Source organism: Myxocyprinus asiaticus, chromosome 17, assembly GCF_019703515.2.
Source record: "Myxocyprinus asiaticus isolate MX2 ecotype Aquarium Trade chromosome 17, UBuf_Myxa_2, whole genome shotgun sequence".
Taxonomy (NCBI): Eukaryota; Metazoa; Chordata; class Actinopteri; order Cypriniformes; family Catostomidae; genus Myxocyprinus; species Myxocyprinus asiaticus.
Genome location: NC_059360.1, coordinates 40,110,474 through 40,134,450, shown reverse-complemented (window position 1 = coordinate 40,134,450; position 23,977 = coordinate 40,110,474). Strand labels below are relative to the sequence as shown.

The 23,977-nt window shown below is 39.2% G+C and overlaps 1 protein-coding gene across 2 annotated transcripts in view; it reads left to right on the top strand.

Annotated features, from left to right (window-relative positions):
- The window catches only part of LOC127455432 (protein Smaug homolog 1-like), a 181,351-nt gene that overhangs the window by 36,405 nt on the left and 120,969 nt on the right, over positions 1-23,977 (top strand). Inside the window, exons 3-10 of one of the 2 annotated variants that reach the window (XM_051723346.1) lie at positions 940-1,461; positions 4,580-4,834; positions 12,350-12,459; positions 13,860-13,946; positions 15,956-16,187; positions 16,785-16,870; positions 17,687-17,799; positions 21,588-21,783. In XM_051723346.1, coding sequence (XP_051579306.1) covers positions 940-1,461; positions 4,580-4,834; positions 12,350-12,459; positions 13,860-13,946; positions 15,956-16,187; positions 16,785-16,870; positions 17,687-17,799; positions 21,588-21,783 — 1,601 coding nt within the window. Of the gene's footprint in view, positions 1-939; positions 1,462-4,579; positions 4,835-12,349; positions 12,460-13,859; positions 13,947-15,955; positions 16,188-16,784; positions 16,871-17,686; positions 17,800-21,584; positions 21,784-23,977 lie in introns of both variants that reach the window. The other variant, XM_051723345.1, reaches the window with a different exon arrangement.

The following is a 23,977-nucleotide window of genomic DNA, read 5'->3' as shown; positions in this document are numbered from 1 at the left end:
ACAGACAAGACAAGAGAATGCACGGCAACGCCAACTAGGCATTGCCATGCACTCTCACACTAGACAAAGCCTGAGTGTATATCGCGAGGCAAACACCACGCGATGCACGCAACAGTCGACAAAACGAGACAAGACACCTGTGCGAGAGTTCGGTCACAAATAAAACCAACATCTAAGACAGAAGTGACCGAACCCCAGCACAACGTGAAGGTGGCTTGCGAAACGCACCCGCAGTCGCGAGAGACAGACACAAACAATTGACGTGCATTGCTCTTATGTCATCTTGGCAGCATGCACTCACGCCAATAAAAGACAAGACATGGAGCATGAGTGTCCGGATCCCGACATCAGAACCGAAACCGAACCGGACAGGAGAGTCAGGATCCAGACACCACACTCCGAACATGAACCACAGAACCGACCGAAGAGCGCACGGCAGGGAAACCACAACCCGAAGCCGTGCGCTCACACAGAGACAAAAAACTAAACACAACACAGACACAGAACAAGAGTGTCAGGATCCTGTCACCACAAAAACCCAGACTGACAAAGTGACAGGATCCTGACATGCTAGGATCCTCATGCTAGGTAGTCCCGCCCACAGTACCATTTCATTGATCCAAAATCCCAATCATCAAATATTTTCTGATTAGCTATGTTTTGTCTTTTTTCTTGACTTAAAATGTGGTTCGCTTTCAGTGAAAACTTCAGATCATGCTTGCTTAGTACATGCAGTGGCAGCAACCCCCGCAACAAAATTTGTGGCAAGCTCCCCGTGATACCCATGGCAACGTGCCGGCCCAGGCGGCTGCCCATGTTGCCCATGCCTAAATCCGCAACTGAGTACACGTATGAGTAATTTGTTTAGCATTTCAATTGTCAATTGAGAGTCTTTTTCTATTAACTATGCTAACCTATTCCTATGTTTCTTCTTTGCAGTGGTGATCAGTCAGTGGCAGAGTGAGCCAAAAGAGCGGGTCATCTCTCTGGTTCTCACCCATCTGCCTCTCCTTAAACCAGGCAATGCCGAGGCCAAAGTAGAGTACATGAGTCTTCTGCCAAAGATCTTGGGGCACACCATCGAACATGGCCGTCACCTTGAGGAAAGCAGGCAGCTTCTGTCCTACGCCCTCATCCACCCTGCAACCTCCCTCGAAGACCGGGCGAACCTCGCCCTTTGGCTCAACCACCTTGAAGAACGAGCAGCTGCACGAGTAGCTGGAGACTCCCTGGAGCGAGCGCCTTCATCTCACCACGGGCAACCTCCTCATCTTTACCCCCATCATCAACGCTATGGCTCAGATGACCGCCTCAATGGCTGGCAGAGCTCAAGAGACTCTGGACTTGGAAGTTGGCAGCAGCAGCAACAGAGCTGCGAAAACGGGCACCTCTCACTGTACCCATCATCTTCTGTGCCCTCTACAATCAACGCTGTGGGTACAAGCAGCGGGACCAACACAAGTGAGTGGACTATTTGTCTCCTTGGGATTAACACGGGATGGTTTTAAGGACCATCTGACTCCTGTTGTTTAGTCTGTCTATAACCACACTGTTTAATATAAGTTGACATTTGTTTTGGAAGTAGTTTAGTGTATGAAAATGTCTTCAGCTAGTGAGATTAAAACATTTGTAGATCCAGACTAGCAAGCTGTCAACTCCTTCAGCACTGACATAACTCTGACCCAGCATCACCCACCGCACGTTCAAAGACACCTTTCAAATTCCCACTCATTTCCTCTTAAGTTAGGTCATGACCTTCCACTGGAAGTGTCTGCAAGTGTTCAGATGTTCTACTTATCATTTCAAGTTTATCTCTTATGCAGAGGAGTGTTCAGAACAATGATAGTGACCAAATTCCAAGGTCTTGGCCCACGAAATGAGAGGAAAAAATGTGTACGTGCAGCTGTGCCGTGCTGAGGGCATAACAAAGATATTCAGATTGAACATATCTGTGGTCAAAGCTGGATATTTCCAGCTAAGAATGCAAGGGTCTTTTTTTCTGATTAAGGAGACAGCTGAGGATATAAATAAGAGGACATTTAAAACACTGCTCCACCAGATCCTCTTTATTTTTGACTGCTTAGAGTTTCAGCAGCACAAAGGACTTAGTTCACAACTCGGCTCCAGCAACCTGAGGTTGTAGGCTTTAAAGCTGTTTAAAAACAGAAGTTTGTCTGGCATCTTTGACATTGTATTAAATGAGTTAGAGTAAGGGTTACACACTTAAGAATAAAGGTTCTTCAATGGTTCATTGCAGCACCTTCAAATAACCGTCCTCTTACCAAGAACCATTTTTCACTGTATTTTGTTCTTGGGTTAACTGTATGGCTCTTTGGGTATTAAAAAAGATATTGATGTGGAACTTTTTTTGGTTCTAATTGGAACCTTAATTTTAAGAGTGTAGGGTAACACTATTATATAGTTGAACCATTTATTTAGTTGATTGATGTTAGTCCATGTAGAGTAAACAGTGAAATAAATGCAAAACCACTTCCTTTAAGACAACCTCATCTATGATTGTAAAGTAAGGCATTAAAGAAAGAATCAATGGTAAATGCCACCTTCACAAGGAACAAAATGTGACATGAAATAAGATCCCCTTTGGAATTCAACTCAACTCATGAATGAGCATCTGTATCATGAAAGGGGACTGATAAAATTGAAGAAACATACACACACAGACACCCTCTCACACACCCATAGTACCTCCCTCACCAGCACCACATACCATTGCATTTCTTCCCTTGTAAGGTATCATTTGTGGGGGTCTGTATTTAGGGAAAATGGCTAATATTTAGAGACTGGAACTTGTAATGTTAGCTGGGCACCTATTTAAAACTAGCCCACGAAGACCTATACATAGTCCAAGCATTTACAGCCACATATAGGAGGAGAGGACAGACTCCACACGGCCTATAACATGTATGCTCCATCTCATTCTGTTTGTTTCCTATTTCCCCTCATCCGTCTGGTGATGGTATTGAATGTTCCAGAAGAAAAAGACAGGCTCACCTGTTTAGTAGGTGCAATGGAAAAGACTCTGTGCCAGGTTCGGCTGTGCCAGGTTTACCCCCATGAGATGAAACAAGTAAACCTGTGTTGGTTGAAGTTTAACTAAAGCAGTGTAGTGCTACACAAGCTGTTAGTCAGACATATTGCACTTGAAGGGTGTTTTCGCACTAGAGCTTTTGGTACCGTGTAGGTCTAATTAGTGAAAGTTAACTGCTTTTGATGACGTACAATTTGCATAATGCATTTCTCATTGCTGCTTGTCTGTTGTAAAGGTCAACTGAAAGTGGATTTTGACGATACAGATAACAAAGGTGGTGGAAAAGGCAGATAACTGATTAATCTGCCTATAGTTTTTACATTCGATTTGAAGAATGTTAAAAAAAAAATTACTATACTAAAATGGGCACAGGCATAGAGGCTACAAGAGTCCAAAATGAATAAAATCCCAGATTCAGTTTATTGTTCAACCAAAATCCCAATGATAACAAACAAAAGGAGATTTGGTGCATAATGTGGGACTTTTAACTGTAAACAAGCCCAGAACACAAAAGGGACACTTATTTTGAAATGACGGAAACTTGGCTTTGTAAAATGTATTTTATATTTATAATTTATAAATTAAGGTTTTTTAAAGTTTATATATTCACCCGATTAAGAGTTTGTATATATATTTAACCAGATGAGGTTTAAAGAAGAATAAGGATTTATTATTATTCACAAAATATGAAGTTGGAGACACAAAGTATGTGCTGATAGGATATGTTTCCATTTAGTCACATTTTTCTTTACATGCCCTCGCTTCAATTTAGATTACTTGATCAACTAATCAAAAAAGTGCCGGCCAGAGGAACACGGAGGAGTAAAAAAAAAAAAAAAAACGGCAACTATCGGCATACATTTTGCCGATAACCGATAGTTTCAAAAAGCAACTATCGGCACCGATTCATCTGTAAAGCCGATATACTGTACTGGTCTACCTCTAGTCTGTTGTGATGTTTCCATGGCAGACAAATGCAATTGCCATTTTGTATGTGTTGGGGGATACTTCCCATAAAAGTACTGAAATACTTCCAGCTTTCTCCTTATCCTCAGTACCCAGCTACAGAGGTAAACACCTGCCGTTAATACTAACAGTGGGACTCGTATTGATGATGCAAACATAAAGCAATTCAGAGCCAAATAATACAATGTGAAAAAAGCAATTAAACTAAGTGTAAAAACAAGGAGAGAGAGGATGAAAGCGATTCAAAATTGTATTAGGATGGAACGATTGCCTAGATTAAAGAGTTCACCCAAAAATGAAAATTCTCTCATTTACTCATTTACTCATTTACATGTCATCTATCCCTTTAAAGGTGGGTATCCCATTGTATAGAGATATTCTAGAGCTATTACTACACTGGCCCCAGATTCCTACTGTATGCACTGACTAGAAAGAAAATAGAATGTTTTAAATAGTTGATGTATGTTAAGCTGCTGAAAATATAATGTTAAATGCCCTGACTTTTCCAGAAGGAGGGCCCCTACATTGGATTCACAGTTTCACTGCATTTGTCTTTTCTCACAGTTCTGCCGGGTGGGCAGCACAGTCCTCTGAGGCGTTCAGTGTCTCTGACCCCTCCGATGAGTGGTGGATCAAACCAGCCTCTGGGGCACGGCTGGCTGTCTCAGGAGGACCTGCGTCCCCGTGGGCCAGCCCCCGACCACGCCCCTCTCTCTCCTCAGAGTAGCGTTGCATCCTCGGGCAGTGGAGGCAGCGAGCACCTGGAGGAGCACGCCGCTCTCCGTAGTACATTCCATGAGGAGGGCAGTGGAATGAGAGGTGAGTTACAGATTTGTCTATATTATGAAACAAATGTTTTAACTAAATCAAGTGCACAAGGATAAGATTCACTGCCATTATAATAAAACTTTTAAAAAAAAGTAAACAGCTAGGAAATAATTGCAAGTAATGTGTTGGTCCAATTAGTCATTTAGCTGACTCTTTTATCCAATGTGACTTTGAAAAATAAGTAAACTAAAGTAAAAATTCGGACTAAAATATCAGTCAGACTAAAGCAATAATTTGTCCTTTAAAATGTGATGTAAACACTAGGTTTTTGCCTGAGGTGGGTAGTAACACATTATATTTACTTGAGGATCTTTTTGGGAAAGGTTTACTTTTAGAGAAGGTTTAAAAGTGGGTACTTTGTACTCTCACTCAAGTAAATTTCTAATTACATTTTTTTACATTTACTTCATTACAACGGGTGAAGTTCCTGTTGTTACATTACTGGTTTTAATTTTAATTAATGCATAATTTATTGAGAGATTATTGAATGGGACTTTTACGGCAGCAGAAGTTCACAGCTGCGCACACTGTCACAGAATATCACTGAAGCCGATTCCATCACTGCTGCTGCTTCATGCTCTTCAAACAAAGTGAAACACTTTCTTTGCTCCGCACAGTGAAAAAATAATAGTTTTGTCATGCAATGTCTTCATTAACACCATATATTTCAAGATTAAGATTGCAGCTTCATCTTAAGGCAGCACGTTGTTGAAGTAAGTTGTGGCTCGAATGATAACGCTGGCTTTTCTGTGACATGGTGATGGTCATTTTCAGGGTGATTCTGTAAATATGGGTTCTTATGACATAAGTTTTTAAGTGTACATTTTTAAATCAGTGCAGCAATATATCATTGCGCTTTGTCCCACATCCCACGTCCCACATGTCATGAGCAGTATTTATGCATTTACCCTGTGCCCTCGTGGGGGTACTGGAATCTATCGGAGCTACTTTTGGCTGATTAACCCTTTAAAGCCTGAGCCCAAAATTCTGAAAATTCCATTCTGTGCCAGAATATGATATTCATATCCATTTTCATATTACATTCATATTCATATAACATCACTCACCTGAACTGTATATACCATATTGAAGAGAAGAACTAGGGCTTTCAAATGATATAAATATATGTATGATTATTTAAGGCTAATCATCCTTTATCAATAAGATTTCACACAGCAATTTTTACAAAAATCTTCTCCGGCCACCATTCTTCATCAGACAGCTGCATTTTCAACCATTTTAATTACAAGCTAGAGGGAAACTTAGAGTGTATGAAATATATATAATTTTGTGGGCAATGCAGAATAGAAGACAGACTAGAAATATTATCTATTGTTTAAAAGTTATGACCATTCTAGTGATTAGTGGGAAAACGGAATAAAACAAACATTTAGAATGTTAAGATACATTTCACATGACCACTCCTCAAATACTCCTTTTGAGCACCTGTAATAATAAATTGAGATTGCATCTGAAATTGAAGGACACAAACACTGAAATATACATTTTATGTGTTCAATAAAACACACTTTATTTAATTTGAACATTAGAATTACACACAAATTACACAGCAAAACATACAAAATCAAACTTTCGAACTATCTACAGTAAATAAATTTTTAATAAAGAGTGCAGGAACAGAATATATATAAATTAATAAATACTCAACAACTGCAATACCTGTGGAGAGAAGAGAGGGAGAAAAGAGGGGAGAGGGAGGACAACAACACCAGTAAACACAGCCCTACCTAGGCCTCTTCACAAAACTGGTCACACTCAGCTAAGTGCCAAGACTGAAAACAGTTCCTATCGCGAACCAAGCAAAGTCTTTTGCCATTACATTCTGGCGTGTAACAAGCTACTTTTGTTTTATTTCAGTCCTACTTTTCCTATAGCATAGCCAACATCTCTTAGAGGACTCCTCTAATTTAGGGTCATGGGCTGTGTGGAGTGATGATGAAGGAGGGATTACAGGCTTTAGTGTATGCAAAGGGAAACTTGCGTGAATATCGATACCTCCCAGCTGACGAGCCAGGTTTTCTCTGAAATCTATCTGGGTTAAGTTCACCGGTCTTCGCTCATCCCCTGGTGCCGCATGAATGTGTTGCCATTCCTTAAACAATATGAAACTATTGACGACGGCAATGTCTATGAAATGGGGGAAAAAAAGCATCTTCCACCACTTCTGAGTTTTTTGTAGGACGTCGTAAGATTTTGTCATTTGGTCTGACCTATCAACACCGCCCATGTTTTTGTTAATCGCTGATGACAGTGGGCTGGAGGGCTACTTCTTTTGTCCAGTCACCATCATTTTTTAAAAACCTAGTTATTTCGGTTGAGCCATTCGCATTGTGGAAATTGGAGAGGCATGTAACTGCACGCGTGTCCTTCCACTGAATTACAAGTATATTCCCCTCAATCCTACACCACCTCATAACCCCACGAGCTGTCTTGCGTTCCCATCTTTTGATGTCTTTAAATTCTGCAGGAAACAGTTTATGATTCACCCTGCATGTCCCACAGGCAGTAGTTCCCAATTCTAACAACTTAACCATAAGAGCTGGGGACGTGTAAAAGTTGTCAAACCAAACATCGTGGCCCTGGTCTTTGAATGGCTGCAGTAATGATTCAACTACTTTGGTGGCCAAGTCAGTGACATGCCCATCATGACTACCTGTGTAAACATTAAAGTCGAGAGTATACCCTGAGTCTGATGTTGCAATTACCCATAATTTAAAACCCCACCGAGTAGGCTTGCCCTTCATGTATTGTTTAAATCCTGACTGAGCTTTAGACTTGACCACATGTTCATCTATTGCGAGATTTTGGTTAGGCTGAAAGAGCTGCTGGCATTTTTGTTTGAGGTGGTCCATAAGATAACACAACTTCCTAAGGCGATCCTGATTATCCTCTGTGGTAGGGTCTACAACATGTAGAGCTTCTAAAAGAGCCTTGTAGCAGTCACGTGACATAAATCCCCTCGCCCACGAACCCCAATGACGATGAGAATCAGGGAGAATTGAAAACGCCATGTAAATGACCAACCCAAGAAATTTTTAAAATTCATCGGGGGTCACCTCCATCCAAGCTCCTTGGTAACTGGAATATGATGGACAGTTTAGGACGAGCTCCCACCCCTGATGGTTTGTAAAGCTGCATATCTCAGCAACTACAGCCTGAGTAAATAACAGCATGAAAAAGTCAATTTCTCGCAACATCATATTGGAGGTTGACTGCACAGCCTGATGCACGCTACCTAAGTCAATACCAAATGGACGGCTAGGCTTAAATGGGAGAGGTTTTGGTGCCTGTGAATCGATGTCAGAGTACGAGGGATAAGAAACAGAGTCAGGGAAGCATTTACGCTTTCTAGCTGACTTGGGACCTGTGCGAGAATGGCTAGCCATACCCAAAATAATGAGTAATGGTGTTAGTGTTACTGTGAGTATCAGTCATATGGGAAATGGAAACAAAGAATACATACACATTCATATATACCCAGCTGATGGTCTTGGCTGGGGATCAGGTTCCATCTCATCCTCCATCTCTTTGTGGTCCGGGTCTTCCTGCAGTAGTTCCTGGTCCAGCAGATCTTCCTCCTGTGTGCTCATGCCCTCAAAAGCAGGGAGCCATAGTCTTTCCACCTCTACAACAGAAAAAAAGTACACAGTTGGTAGCCAGCAGTGTGTTCTTCACAAATCCATACACTGAATAGTCACCAAAGGCTTGCAGACTAAGCAGAATGTCCAATTGCAGACAGCCCTATCACATTTTCCTTGTGAACAGGAAGCTACACACAATCTAAAATCATGTCTGTGTGATGGATTGGTAAGGCTCTCTGCTAAATTATAGAAAGATATGTTCCATTTTTTGTTGTTTTACATGTAAAAATCAACAAGCTAGATAACTTATCTAACTAGCAGGCCAGTTTCCAGACAGGTCTGAACAGCATTAAAAAAAAAAAGGTCTGAACAGCGTCTGCTCTCTGCCTCACATTACTTCAGGCGGATTTTTCACAAGCAACAAAATTGGCCAAAAAAGTTATTGATATTTAGCTAAAAATGTACATAGTATTGCTGGCTAATGTTTATTTAGCAAGTTTCACAGAAATTTACTTAGAAATGGAGGCTAGCTGCCTGTCCGATGAACACCGACGGTCATGTCTTTTTTTACCAGAAATAACTAGCGTTACTCCAACAAATAAATGCTTCGTAACTAAAATGTTATGACTTTCAATAGACAATATTGACAACACATGTTAAATAACTTGATTACCTCGAAAGATCGCCTCAGTTTTCAATTTGAAGCAGTAAGTCCAACACTGGAGGTAATCTCCTATGATATCCTCTCTGGCTCCGCTCAGGCAAATGGAGGATGACGCTGATGACGATACATTTATTATTCATGCCCAGTAACCCCTTAACCAACCATATGTACTTTTAGTATATTGTCATGATTATCTGGCAGTTTTCAGAAATAAAATCGGTGATTGGACAGCGAAGATATTGAGACAGGAACCATGGAAATAATTGTTCCCAAATTTGAACGCTCCAGCTGGAAAATGTTAACTGTATAAATTCATGTAAACATCCAAGTTAAGTGTAAATGCTTTGAGATGTGCAGGCGCAAGGCGATCGTACAGCGAAGAGTGTTGCGCGACTGGGGTTGGTGCCCTACACAGGCTACGCTCTTCATTTAGGGAGCAGCGGTAATATGTACAAAACTAATTATTTATTAATTTTTTGACACTATAAACTGTAACTATACTGAACTAAGAATCCACGCAGGACTTTTGAAAGCTATGAAATAGCGAAAGTAGTCATTAATAAAGCATGATCTTGCTTTGGTTTATATTTCAGCATTATATATAATGTCCCTGTGGGACATTGTTCACATTTTCACCATAATAATTACTAGAAAGTTTTCCAAACCTGTCTTCTTATTGACAAATTCATCTAGATCTGACAAGAGCCTTTAAAGGGAGAGTTCACCCAAAAATAAAAATTCTCTAATCATTGTACTCACCCTCATGCTACAGTATCACAGATGTATATGACTTACTTTCATCTGCTGAACACAATGAAGATTTTTAGAAGAATTTCTCAGCTCTTTTGGTCCATACAATGCAAGTGAATGGGTGCCAACATTTTAAAGTAAAAAAAAAAAAGTCAGCATAAAAATAATCCATAAAACTCCAGTGGTTAAATCAGTATCTTCAGAAGCGATGTGATAGGTGTGGATGAGAAACAGATCACATTCACATTCGTCTTCTTGAGTTTTTGGTGATTCACATTCTTCTCTGCATATCGCCCCCTGCTGGGCAGGGAGAAGAATTTCTAGCAAAAAATTACTTAAATATTCATCTGTTTCTCACCAACACCTTTCATATCACTTCTGAAGATATGAATTTAACTACTGGAGTCTTATGGATTACGTTTATGCCACCTTTATGTTCTTTTTGGAGCATCAAAATGTTGGCACCCATTCATTTGCATTGTTCTGACCTACAGAGCTGAAATATTCTTCTAAAAATCATAATTTGTGTTCTGCAGAAGTAAGGAAGTTAGTCATACATATCTGGGATGGCATGAGGGTGAGTAAATGATGTGAGAATTTTCAGTTTTGGGTGAACTATCCTGTTAAAGTGATAGCTCAGCCATAATTTAATACTCACTAGCATCATTTCCCTACCCTCATGTTGTTCCAAACCCATGTGACCTTCTGTATTCAGTGGAACACAAAAGATGTTAGACAGAATGTTAGGGACTGACAGTCTCAATCACCGTTCACTTTCAAAATTATGGGGAAAAAAAAACACATTCACTGAAAGTAAATGGTGTCTCAGGCTAACATTCTGTCTAAAATCTGCTTATTGTGTTGCATGGAAGAAAGTCATATGGGTTTGGAACAACAATATGGTGAATGATGATAGAATTCCATTAATAATAATAATAAAAATAATAATAATAATTCTGTAATACATGTTAAATGTGTATTATGTAATGGAATATAGGGAAGTTAACGTCCTTTATGTCATTTTTGAAAGTAACGAGTTACTATATGAGTACTCTTTTATTTGGATACTTTCTTACTCTTACTTACATAATTATTTATGTTAGTACTTCTACTTGAGGAATTTTTTTTTTTTTTTTTTTTAAGTAATTGTACTTTTACTTGAGTACAGTTTTTGGCTACTCTACCCACCTCTGGTTTTTGCTAAATTGAACTAACAGTCCTGGATAATGTGATTGTTGCTGGGCTTTATCCAGCATGTATACACGTTAATCAGACCACAATTTGACTCTGCGTTATGCCCATGCTCCGAAAAACAGAGGTGCTGTGTGACGTGTATTTAACCCGGAAGTTGAGTGCAATACAAAGAAGAGAAGAAGAAGAGCAATAACAACACAAATGTCCCTCCTTTCTAAACAGGATAAATCAGCCTCCAAAGGGCACTTTGAAGGGAAAACAATCATGATCGCCATGCTGTAAGATCACTTCAACCAGAATTTCAAATAAAAGTTACTATAAATTTTTTTTTTGAGACCCACACCTTTCAGCCCACCAAAGCTCTCACAGTAGATGGTAACGTCCTCAAAGGGAAAAGGGAATAGGGATGATTACTTCTGCATGCAATGCAACCTGTATCATGGCAAACGCTAGAAATGTTCACTTTTGGACCGATCAGCAGTCTGTAAATCATTCACACATGTGACACATTGATGTGCCTCTAATTATTATTCTTTTGTCTGTATTCTGCTCATTGACTAATCCTCACATTTGTTTGGCATATTAACACCCATATTACCCAACACCCATCTTTGCAGTATTATCAAATTCTTTCTTTAAAAAACTATTAAAAAAAATAGTTAAAAAAAAAAAAAAACCTTCATGATCATGACTAGTTTCACAAATTCCATAATAAACTACAATAAATGGTAAATGGTGCATACTACGGCCAAGGTCAGCATTAGCACCATGAATTCAGAATGTAAACATTACAAATTACACATTATCTACTGCATATATCTTTCAATTATCATCAACTGGTTACTTTTGCAATACTGTGACGCAAAAGGTGAACTGGAAAACATCTGCGTCAATTACTCAGCTGACGTCCTTCCTTCAGCTATTTGTTTACGCATGGTGTCATGTATAATTGTTGATTCTCAGTTGTAACTAACCATGTAAGCCTGCTACCCCTGCACCACAGCTCAATGTGTCAGGATCATAGGCACTAAGTATTGCGCCATGACTCCAACCAACCCAGTTTTCATTACATTTATGGATTTTTAAAACACCTTTATCTAAAGTGACTTATAGTGCATTCAATCTATACATTACCTTAGTATATGCATTCTTTGGGAATGAGACCAGTGACCTCTGGCGTAGGTAGTGCCATGCTCGACCAATGGAGCTACACTTGGCCACACCACTCCCTTACTGCTTGCAAGGAATCTTATCCTGCCTGATGTTTCATTAGCAACAATGTGATTTTGCCCTCAGATGTGCCAGGGTGGCTGAAGAGTCTTCGTCTCCACAAGTACGCGGGGCTCTTCTCCACTATGACCTACGACGAGATGATGTCACTGACAGAGCATCAGTTGGAAGCGCAGGTTGGTTCTTCGGCCTGTTAACGAGCTCTGGAATACTAATGACTCGGTATGAAACCCGAGGAGTCTTAAATTATATAAGCCATCATCAATGTCTTGTCATTATATCAACATTTACAGTAGGTTCCAAGTCTGAGACCACATTGAATCCCTTTTTTCTCTGGAAATGAACAAAATTTTAGGATTTTGAAACATTTATAACAAAGTTTATTACTTGAAATGTAGAAAAAAAAAAAAAAGATTTTGCTCTCTTTCTAGGTCACTTATCAAATTTAAGCAAATTTGTGACAATGACCATGTTAACTCCTTTGTACAAAAGGTCAGATTTCCTTGCTTCTATGGAAGCACACAAGATTCTCTTTGGAATATTCACAAATCATGCTGGAATAACATGGATCAAGTTTTGCATGAACTTGTATAGTCCATGCCAGCTCAACTGCATGCTCTCATTAAGGCAAAAGAGGGACATACCAGACACTAATTCAGAACTTCATATTATTCATATTTCTTCAATAAAACTTTTCACTTGAATTGTTTTGCTAATAATATAATAAAAACTTTGTATTATAGGGATAGTTCACCCAAAAATGAAAATGCTCTCATCATGTACACACCCTCATGCCATCCCAGATGTGTATGACTTTCTTTCTTCTGCTGAACACAAAGATTTTTAGAAGAATATTTCAGCTCAAACAATTGCAAGTAAATAGTGACCAAAACTTTAAAGCTCAAAAACGTACATAAAGGCAGCATAAAAGTAATCCATATAACAGTGTTTTAATCCATGTCTTCAAAAGCAATCTAATAGGTTTTGGGTGAGAGCAGACCAAAATATAACTCCTTTTTCACAAATCTTGACATCAGCAGTCTCCTTGGCGATCATGATTTCAGGCTCAATTACACTTCCTAGCGCCATCTAGTGCTCTGCGCATGTGTCAAGCACTAGGAAGTGGAATCGAGCTTGAAATCATGATGTTCCTAGAGACTACAATGGCAAGATGTACAGTGAAAAAGGAGTTACATTTTTGTCTGTTCTCACCCAAAACCGATTAGATCGCTTCAGAAGACATGGATTAAACTACTGGAGTCGAATTAATTACTTTTATGCTGCCTTTATGTGTTTTTTGGTGCTTCAAAGTTTTGGTCATCATTCATTTGCATTGTATGGACCTACAGAGCTGAGATATTCTTCCAAAATCTTTGTTTGTTCTGCAGATGACAAAGTCATACTTATCTGGGATGGCATGAAGGTGAGTAAATGATGAGAGAATTAAAATTTTTGGGTGAACTATTCCTTTTAATTAGAAAATAATGCAAAGTAAGAGCATTTTCATTCGTCTCAGACTTTTATGTATGTATTTTGTACATTTATGTGTCTTAAATAATGTTTTCTTCTGATATAGCAAGTTACCAAAGGGGCACGGCACAAGATCATCATCAGTATACAGAAGTTGAAAGACAGGCAGAACATGCTGCGCTGTTTAGAAAAGGTCAGAGCCTCAAGTTTTTTACGACCTGTATCCTCCAACCCCATTCTTACCCTGTCAATCACTAACTTTTGCATTCATTCATTTGACAGGCACTTTCATCCTGAACATCTTGTATTTTTACAATAACAACTTGGGGTTCGAACCAGCAACCTTACAATCCTTGATCTTTAATAATTAAGCCACACCAATCTAGATTCTTTCCCTGTTCTCTCAAATGCTGCCAAAGCATCTACCATTATTAATTTTACATGCAATCCATCATTTTCTTCTTTGTTCATTGTAAAATGTCATCTCTTTAATGCAAGGATGTAATATTTTGAACAAATGAAACAACAAGAGACAGGAAGGAGCCAGTTGCCGTCTAATTTCAGAGTAACCTTTTCATCAAGTTCTCAATCTCGATGCATTTGTAGGATCAGAAATAAGACACCTACTCCTGATAGCCACATCCATTTAAAGTTTTAGTGTGCCACATGTGTCGGGCCTGACTAGGGTAGCACCGCGCGACAGGGGAAACAAACATGCATGTATTTTTGGTAGACCTTTATTTTGTCCTCACATGTCAGTTTCCACCTCATTACATGTCTGAAATATCCCGACACCTGACAGTGGCTCATCTTGAATTTATGGAAGCGTAAAAATAATGCTATACCGCAGCCTTGAATATAAGAACTGCGCTTGCATCCATTAATTTGTCATCTTTCTCTCTCTTAAGCCAAGTGCACGTTATAAGACTCAAGGTTTTGCCTTTGATGTTTATATTTGCCGACTAGTCTGTGACAAGAAGTCCCAGATCATAGCACAATTACATATTTCAAACTTGTTTGAAATATCCCAAAATATTGGACGACCAGTCATCAGGTTTGCTTACTGTCCAGACCAGCAAGAAAGCAGCAATGAACAAAAGCCAGTTTAAAAGAGCGAGAACGAAAGAGCGTCAGACAGCACTGCATTGAGAATTGGGAGCAAAATAAGTAAATAAATAAAAGAGTTCTGAGCAAATTTGTGCAGAAATAACCGCAAGCCCTTCCTACATGTTGTTTGTTGACATGTTGTCAAAAAATAAACTCTCTCCTTGCTATGTATAAGTTTGTGTGAAAATTTCGGGATCGTAGCCTCAGTCAGGGAGGAGAATGATCTTAATTGATGCATGATCTTAATTGATGCACTTAGTCTGCGATCAGTTGTGTAGGGTTTGCACCAAGAGGACAGAAAACAATTAGTTGAGCCTTTAAAGGGATAGTTCACCCAAAAATGTAAATTATCTCATTTACTTACCCTCATGCCATTCCAGATGTGTGTGATTTTGTTTCTTCTGCAGAACACAAACAAAGATTTTTAGAAGAATATTTCAGCTCTGTAGGTCTTCACAATGCAATTGAATGGTGGCCAGAACTTTGAAGCTCCAAAAAGCACGTAAAGGCAGTATGAAAGTAATCCATACGATTCCAGTGGTTGAATCTATATCTTCAGAAGCGATATGATCAGAAACAGATAAATATTTAAGTCCTTTTTTACTATAAATTCTTCTCCCTGCCCAGTAGATGGCGATATGCACGAAGAATGCGAATTGCCAAAAACACAAGAAGAAGAATGTAAAAGTGAATGTGGTGATTGATAGTAATAAAGGACTTAAATATTTATTTATTTCTCCCCCGCACCTGTCATACCCCTGCCGAAGATATGAATTTAAGGACTGGAGTCTTTAAAATTTGGTACCCAATGAACCTTCAAAAGAATCAGTGAACCTTCCCTCGGGTGGAGCTGCTGCTGCGTCATGCACATACTTTAGAGTTGAGAAAGCGCGAGATGGAGGCTACTAATTGGTACTACTAATAATTGCTATTACTAATCAGGCATGCCGATCACATGCTTGATAATGGCTTACTTATAGTTATCTCTGCATATAAAGCTGGGATAAGAGAAAGTATTTTAACATCAGCCTTAAGTGCCCTTGATTTTCTTTACACAATTGTGAATCCCTTTCTATCAATCTTTTTCTTTTTTAGGACATTCTGGAGGGAGGGAATCTACGTGCCCCTTTACAGGAGCTCCACCAGATAATTCAGTCCCCCATTAAGGCATGCAGCACGGAGGAGTCGTCACAGCGCCACATGCTGAGTGCAGAGGGGAAGAGCAGCATTGCCAGCTCCAACTTGGGCGGAGGAGAGACAGAGGGCAGCTCCACGGTCATAGCCGAGGGAGACATCCCTGCTCAGTTCACTCGCGTCATGGGCAAAGGTTCACGTATAGTTACGCTCTTAATCGGAGAATCATATTATATTTTTAGGAATGTTTAGGTCATTGCTTTCAATTTCCACACCTCTGTATCTAACACACAGGAAAATGGGTTCAGAGGGTGTCGAACAGGCAAACAAAGGTTATGTACCTTGCTTCTGAGATCGACAGCAGTAGTCAGAGCAGCATATTAGATTGAAAGATATACTTAAAGGGATAGTTCACCCAAAAATGAAAATTCTGTCATCATTTACTCACTCTCGTGTTGTTGCAAACCAATGTGACTTTCTTTCTCCCGTGGAACTCAAAAAGAGATGTTAGGCAGAATTTTAGCCTCAATCATTATGTACTTTTATTATAATGTTTTTCCAAAGTGAATGGTGACTATGGCTAATATTCTACTTAACATCTGATTTTGTGTTCCATGGAAGAAAGTCATTTGGGTTTGCAACAACATGAGGGTGAGTAAATGATGACGACTATGTCTTTACTCATACAAAACACGAGCTGTTGTTGTGCTATGGTCATTGTTGAATACGTTTTTTTTTTATAAATATACGACTCAACACAATTTTTTCTTTTTACCTCTTTTTCTAACAGTTTGCACACAGCTCCTTGTCTCCGGGTCAGATGAGGAGAACATTAGTTCCTACCTACAGCTTATTGATAAGTCATTAATCCATGAGGTAAGTGTACAGAGAGATCTGAATTATCATATAGAGGCTTATTTATTCATTCTTATGGATTGATTTTTGTGTGTGTCATTGATAACTTGATCATTTTGTTAAAGGTATAGTTTGACCCAAAAATTTTAATTCGGTCATCATCTACTCACACTTGTGTTGCTTAAAACATGTATGTAACATGTAACAAAAAAGGAGTTAGCTAGCAGAATCTCCAGGCTGATCTTTTTCCATACTATGAAAGCAGATGGTGACTATGGCTGTCAAGCTCCAAAAGGAACAAAAAGTATCATAAAAGTAGTCCATACCCGTGCTGTAGTCACCATTTACTTTCGTTGTATGGAAAAGGGCAGTCTGGTCATTATGCTAACTTACTCCTTTTGAGAATTTCCATTTTTGGATGAACTATCCCTTTTTAAATTAGGCCCAAGAAATGTATACACTTATGTTGAAACATAGTACAAAAATGTTACAGTTTGCCACAGAAGTAAATTTATATTTAAAGGCATTGAGCAAGCATTCTTATCCAGAGCGACATACAGAAAGTGCCATGGCCAGGAGATAGCAAGCTTATAGTTCAGAGAATTTATTCTCTTGGTTATTTTTTTTCTTGCTTATTAATGAAAACTGCTGAAACAAACATGCTCAGTTTGAAAAAGAACTGGAATAATCCCATTATACATAGTCCTGGAATGATCAGATGGGAGGTGTAATGTTCCTTTAACAGTTAGGCACAGTTGAGCATTTTTGAGCTGGAATGGAAACCCTGAGTCACTCTTTCCCACCCCTCACCGCTCTGACTTGTCCAACCCCATTCAGGCCTTCACAGAGACGCAGAAGAAGAGGTTGTTGTCATGGAAACAGCAGGTGCAGGTGCAGTTCCGGTCAATTTCACGCAAAACTCTCCTGGACTTAACAGGTCCCAGACGAAGGTAATGTGTGGACTTTGGAGCTCATGGGTAGCATTTGTGGTTGACAAAACAAGGAACTGTTTCGTTCATTGAGATCCACTGCCTTCATAAGTTACAATCAAAAGGCAAAATTTAAGAGTACATTTAGGGGACCTGGGTAGCTCAGCGAGTATTGACGCTGACTACCAACCCTGAAGTCGCGAGTTCGAATCCAGGGTGTGCTGAGTGACTCCAGCCAGGTCTCCTAAGCAACCAAATTGGCCTGGTTGCTAGGGAGGGCAGAGTCACATGAGGTAATCTCCTCGTGGTCGCGATTAGTGGTTCTCGCTCTCAGTGGGGCGCGTGGTAAGTTGTGCGTGGATCGCGGGGAGTAGCATGAGCCTCCACATGCTGTGAGTCTCCGCGGTGTCATGCACAGCGAGCCACGTGATAAGATGCGCGGATTGACTGTCTCAGAAGCGGAGGCAACTAAGACTTGTCCTCCGCCACCCAGATTGAGGTGAGTAACTGCGCCACCACGAGGACCTACTAAGTAGTGGGAATTGAGCATTCCAAATTGGGAGGAAAGGGGATAAAACTGAAAAATGAAAAAAGAGTGCATTTAAACCATGTTCAATTAAGACGTTTTCTTCTGTTTGGGCTTCTAGAAAATCCCATGATGTATGATGTAATTCTCAAGTGAATCTTTCAGATTCTTTTAATATTTCACTCTGACATTAACAGCCTCAGTAGACAGATATTATTGAAGCTTTTACCCACTGTTTTATGAAAAAGTAGGCACTTTTTAGATAATGGATTGTTATCTATGATTGTAATATTGTTTCTCAACTTGACCCCAGCCAGATTGTTAGAAAAATACAATAAAGCATACAATACAACAAAAATATTTAGTGTACAACAAACAGAAATGCTTGTGAAAATTTGTGGTATTTATTAGTGTTTTATACCTGGGATCTCTTTTTTTTTTTTGTTTTTTGTTTTTTTTTTACCCAATTTGGAATGCCCAATTCGCTTTTAAGTCCTCATGGTTGCGTAGTGATTCACCTCAATCCAGGTGGCGGAGGACGAATCCCAGCTGCCTCCGCGTCTGAGACCATCAACAAGCGCATCTTATCATGTGGCTTGTTGAGCGTGTTGCCACGGAGACATAGCGCGTGTGGAGGCTTCATGCCATCCACCGCAGCATCCACACTCAACTCACCACGCGCCCCACTGAGAACGAACCACATTATAGTGACCACGAGGAGGTTGCCCCATGTGACTCTACCCTCCCTAGCAACTGGGCCAATTTGGTTGCTTAGGAGACCTGGCTGGAGTCACTCAGCACGCCCTGGGATTCGAACTAGCGAACTCCAGGGGTGGTAGCCAGCGTCTTTTACCACTGAGCTACCCAGGTCCCCTATACCTGGGAACTCTGAGACCCCAAACAGAAGTAATATACAGGATTCCCCCAGTCATGGAAATTAAAGGAGTAGTTCACCCAAAAATAAAGATTCTCTCATCATTTACTCACCCTCATGTCATCCCAAAAATCTGCAGAACATAAACAAAGATTTTTAGAAGAATATCTCAGCTCTGTAGGTCCATACAATGCGAGTGAATGGTGACCAGAACTTTCAAGCACCAAAAAGCTCATAAATGCACAATAAAAGTAATCCATGTTACTCCAGTGGTTAAATCCATGTCTTCAGGAGTAATATAATAGGTGTGGGTGAGAAACAGATATTTAACAATATTTAAGTCCTTTTGACATTCTGAAAGTGGAGATTTATAAAACAGATTGACATTTTTGATCTGTTTCTCACCAAAAGTGGTTGCATCTCTTCAGGAGACATATATTAAACCACTGGAGTCGTATGGATTACTTTTATGCTGCCTTTGTTATTTCTGGAGCTTTAAAGGTCTGGTCACCATTCACTTGCATTGTATAGATCTACAGAGCTGAAATATTCTTAAAATCTTTATTTGTGTTCCACAGAAGAAAGTCGTACACATCTGGGATGGCATGGAAGTGAGTAAATGATGAGAGAATTTTCATTTTCAGGTGAACTGTCTCTTTAATAAAGTCATGGAAAAGTAAAGAAAATGTATCAAATCTACAAAAATCATGGACATTTCTGTAGTGAATATTGCTTTTTTTTTAACTCTATAATATTTCATTTTGAGAGCAATCTCTATAAAATGATTTCCTTATCCTTATCTATCTTTATAAAAATCCTTATCCAATAATAATAACTAGAAAAGTCATAGAAGTTAATTGATAAATAGTGTGGGAACCTTTAATGTAACCATTTCTCAAAACTCTCAAAACATGTTATAAAGTTGACATTTTGCCTATAATCAGTGCTCATAAAATTAGGTAAAAATCACAAAGTACCAACCTGAAATCAATCATTTCTTGTGTAAGTCATATTATTCTGCTCAATATTGCTTCATATGCAACACCAGAAAGCTTTTAAAAACGACTATATTTCAGTAGAAGATCTTATCCTTACTTGACAGTTGTGTCATCAGATTAATAGGCCAGAGTTTCCTGACTAAACCAGTTTTGTTGCTCAAGTTTTATAGGCTTAGATCATACAGTGTGCTGGGGGCAAGCATTTGGCAGGAACAATCCTTTTGAGGTTTGCCTTGTCAGTTAAGTTGATTGATTTAGGGCAGAATTCTTCCCATCTGTATTTGTATTTGTTGAACTAAGACTGTAATGGTGATCACATACCACAGACCACACAGTGTTTAGGAGCAAAGTCAGTGTCGTCACTCCCTACTGGATTGCATCATGGTCTGCAAATAGAGTCTGTGATGCTTAACAAGAATCTCCCATTTTATGCCACAAATTCAGATTCAAATAGCATTATTGGCATTGTAAAAATAATGCTTAACATTTATCCTAGATAACAAACGATAATTGATGAGGCCTAATGGAATAGTTCACCCAAGAATTATAATTCAGTTATCATTCTGAGTAAATGATGAGAGAATGATCATTTTCAGGTAAACCATTCCTTTAAAGCTTCAATAATATCTGTCTGTTGCCTTTTTGTCTGATTAGGCCTGAGGGACATATTAAAGAATCTGACAGGAAAATAATAGGTTAATTTTGTCCATTTACATTGCACAGTTTGATTTACTCTTAAAGGGGTAGTTCACCCCAAAATGAAAAATTTTCATTTGCTCACCCTCATGTTGTTCCAAACCTATATGACTTTCATTCTTCCGTGGAAACCAAAAGGAGATGTTACACAGAATGGCCTCAGTCACCATTTATTTTGATTACATGTAATGAATGTGAATGGTGACTGAAACTAACATATTACCTAACATCTCCTTTTGTGTTCTACGGAAGAAGGAATGTCATATGGGTTTGGAACATCATGAGGCTGAGCAAATGAAAAATTTTCATTTTGGGGTGAACTATTCCTTTAAGAGTAAAACACACTCCTTGCTACCCGAGCTACAGTAGATTTCGTGCATGGTTTAATTCCAAAATATATCAGACAGCAGTTCAGAACACAATGCAAGTATGTGTTGCATTCTCAACGTTGCCACAAGGGGCACTAAAGCGGACATTAGTGTGAACAAATGAAAAAAAAAAAAAAGAATAACAAATTCAGTTTAATGACACAAACTTTTGAAGGCAACTCTTTCGTCCCTTGAGTACTAAGGTTTGTTACTGCCACAGTTTACACAACTGGATTGCAGATTAGCATTGCATATGCATACTTCTGTAAAGTATGTTTCTGACCTTATGTTTGCTTATAAGATCATCTGTTTTGACTCCGTTTTCTGTATGTAATTTATTACAGCAGCCGTTACGGCCAGTCCAACTCCCTTCCTACCACGGGCTGCGTGGGCAGTGGCGTGCCCACCCGGAGGAACCTGCGCCAGTATCAGATGCGGAGTTTGCCTGGTGCAAGACTCGGCCTTTTGGGTACCACTGGCCTTTTCCGACCAACCCCCCGAAGTGGCAGCAGCACCCCTACTGGCCTGAAACAGGGACGACAGGTTTGTGATTAGTGATGTTTACTAAAGCAAGAATCACTATAACTTTTGTTTATGCTTAGGGTTATGGATTTGAACAAACCTGAAACCCAAAGCCATAAACTGAGTTGCGATTTTACTGATCAGACATGTGATTTTCGTCTGTTGGACAATGAAAAAAATCCCATAGACTTGCATTGCAGGAGGGACTAGAGCAATATCTAAGGATCAGAATATCTTGGGGATGGGCTCTTTTGTATTGGGCCAGGAAGCAACCGCTTAGCAATCACCCAGAACACCTTACCAACTGCCTAGCAGTGCCCTAGCAACCACCCACACGTTGTGGTTGTGAGTTGTGCAAGGGCAAACACCACTTGCATTTTCTTTAGAAAATGAACAACCTCACATCCATCATGATGGCTTTCAAGAACACCAAACCCAAAGTGTAAATTACTTTGTCACAATTTCAAAATGGACGGTGCTCTACTTTTTGAAGTGGATGGAACTGCAGGCAATTTACAGCATTCCAGAATTCCTACATCACTGTTGAATGGAACAACTGAGGATCTGGTTTTGGAAGCATAGCGATAACCTGGCGTTCTTGCGTGTCTGCTTAAACATTTTTCTAGGCATGCTTACAATGGGAGGAAGTTCCAACTGCCTCCCTGGTTCAGAGACTGTGGACAGTGAGGTTAGGTGCATTAAACGGCCGATGAGTCATATTTGGGGAGAGGAACGACTGGAGGGATGAGAGAGGGAAAAAGAGGGAGAGGGGAGGGGTAAAAGAGAAAAGGGAGAAAGAGAGAGGGAGCTTGTCAGAGGCAGTGAGAACAGTGCACAGGCATTTCCTGTTTTCCCCTGCTACTCCGTATGGGAGGGCCCAGGAAAGGGGAAGAGGGAGTCATATGAAGGGAGAAAGTGGAGTGAATGAAAAAAGGATAGGCAGGTTTGAAGGGGTTATTCACATGAAATCAGTGTATATGTAAGAATTTCTCCCTGACTCGAGCTGAGAAAAATAACATATAAAGTGATAGTACACCTGAAAATGAAAACATTTATCATCATTTGCTCACCCTCATGTTATTCCAAACTCGTATGACACAAACGGAGATGTTTGGCAGGTCAGTCTCAGTCACCATTTGCTTTCATTGCAACTTTTTTCCATACAATGAAAGTGAATAAGGCTAACATTCTGCCTAGCATCAGCTTTCGTGTTCCAACAACACTATCCCTTTAACAATGCTTCACAGGAATCCATGAGAAGGGGTATGCTTTTACAAATAGTTATATTAGATTTAAAGTTAAATAGAAATTCTTTATAATCATTAGAGCTTGATCGATATATCAGTTTTACTGATTCATCAGTTTTACCGATTCATCGGTGCCGATAGTTGCTTTTGGAACTATCGGTTATCGGAAAAAATCAACACAGATAGTTGCATTTAAAATATATTTTCTCCATATTCCTCTGTGGCCAAAACCCTTCATCTGGCAAATATATATAGGCTATAAAAAGCTTAATTTGGTTCATATTTACATATAAAGGGTTGTAACATAGCAAAGTCACCGTCACCATCACTGTTTATGGACTAAATCACAATTATTAATACAAAAAATGAAAAAGACACATATGAAGCATTGACATAATTGAACGTTTATTTATATAACCTTTATTGATTGTTGAGTTCATGTTAATTTTGACTGACAGTGTTGTTGGGAAAAGGAAAAAAGTATTTTATAATACAGGAATACCGGACAATTGACGCAAACTCTGTTGATCTACTATTGATGAATGATGATCTACTGTTAATGTATTACTGTTCATACAGTATTTATTAGCCCATATGACAATATTTACTTTATAGTATTTTTATTGTAATATATTGTAGATGATGTAAGAGTAAGAGTGCACGTTTTGTTTGGAAGCACAGACATTTTAAAATATGTGTCCCCAATGTGTTTTGGGCTTGTTTATAGTTAAAAGTGCAAATCTTAATTTCTTTTTCTGGTTATGATTAGGATTTTACTTAAACGGTAAACCTGCATCTGAGATTTTACTCATTTTGGACTCTTGTAGCCTATATGTCTATGTCCATCACCTTTTTAACATTCATTAAATCAATTTTAAAAAACTATTGGCCGAATAATCAATTCTCTGCCTTTTCACCACCTTAGTTATCGGTATCTGCAAAATCCACTATTGGTTGAAGTCTAATAA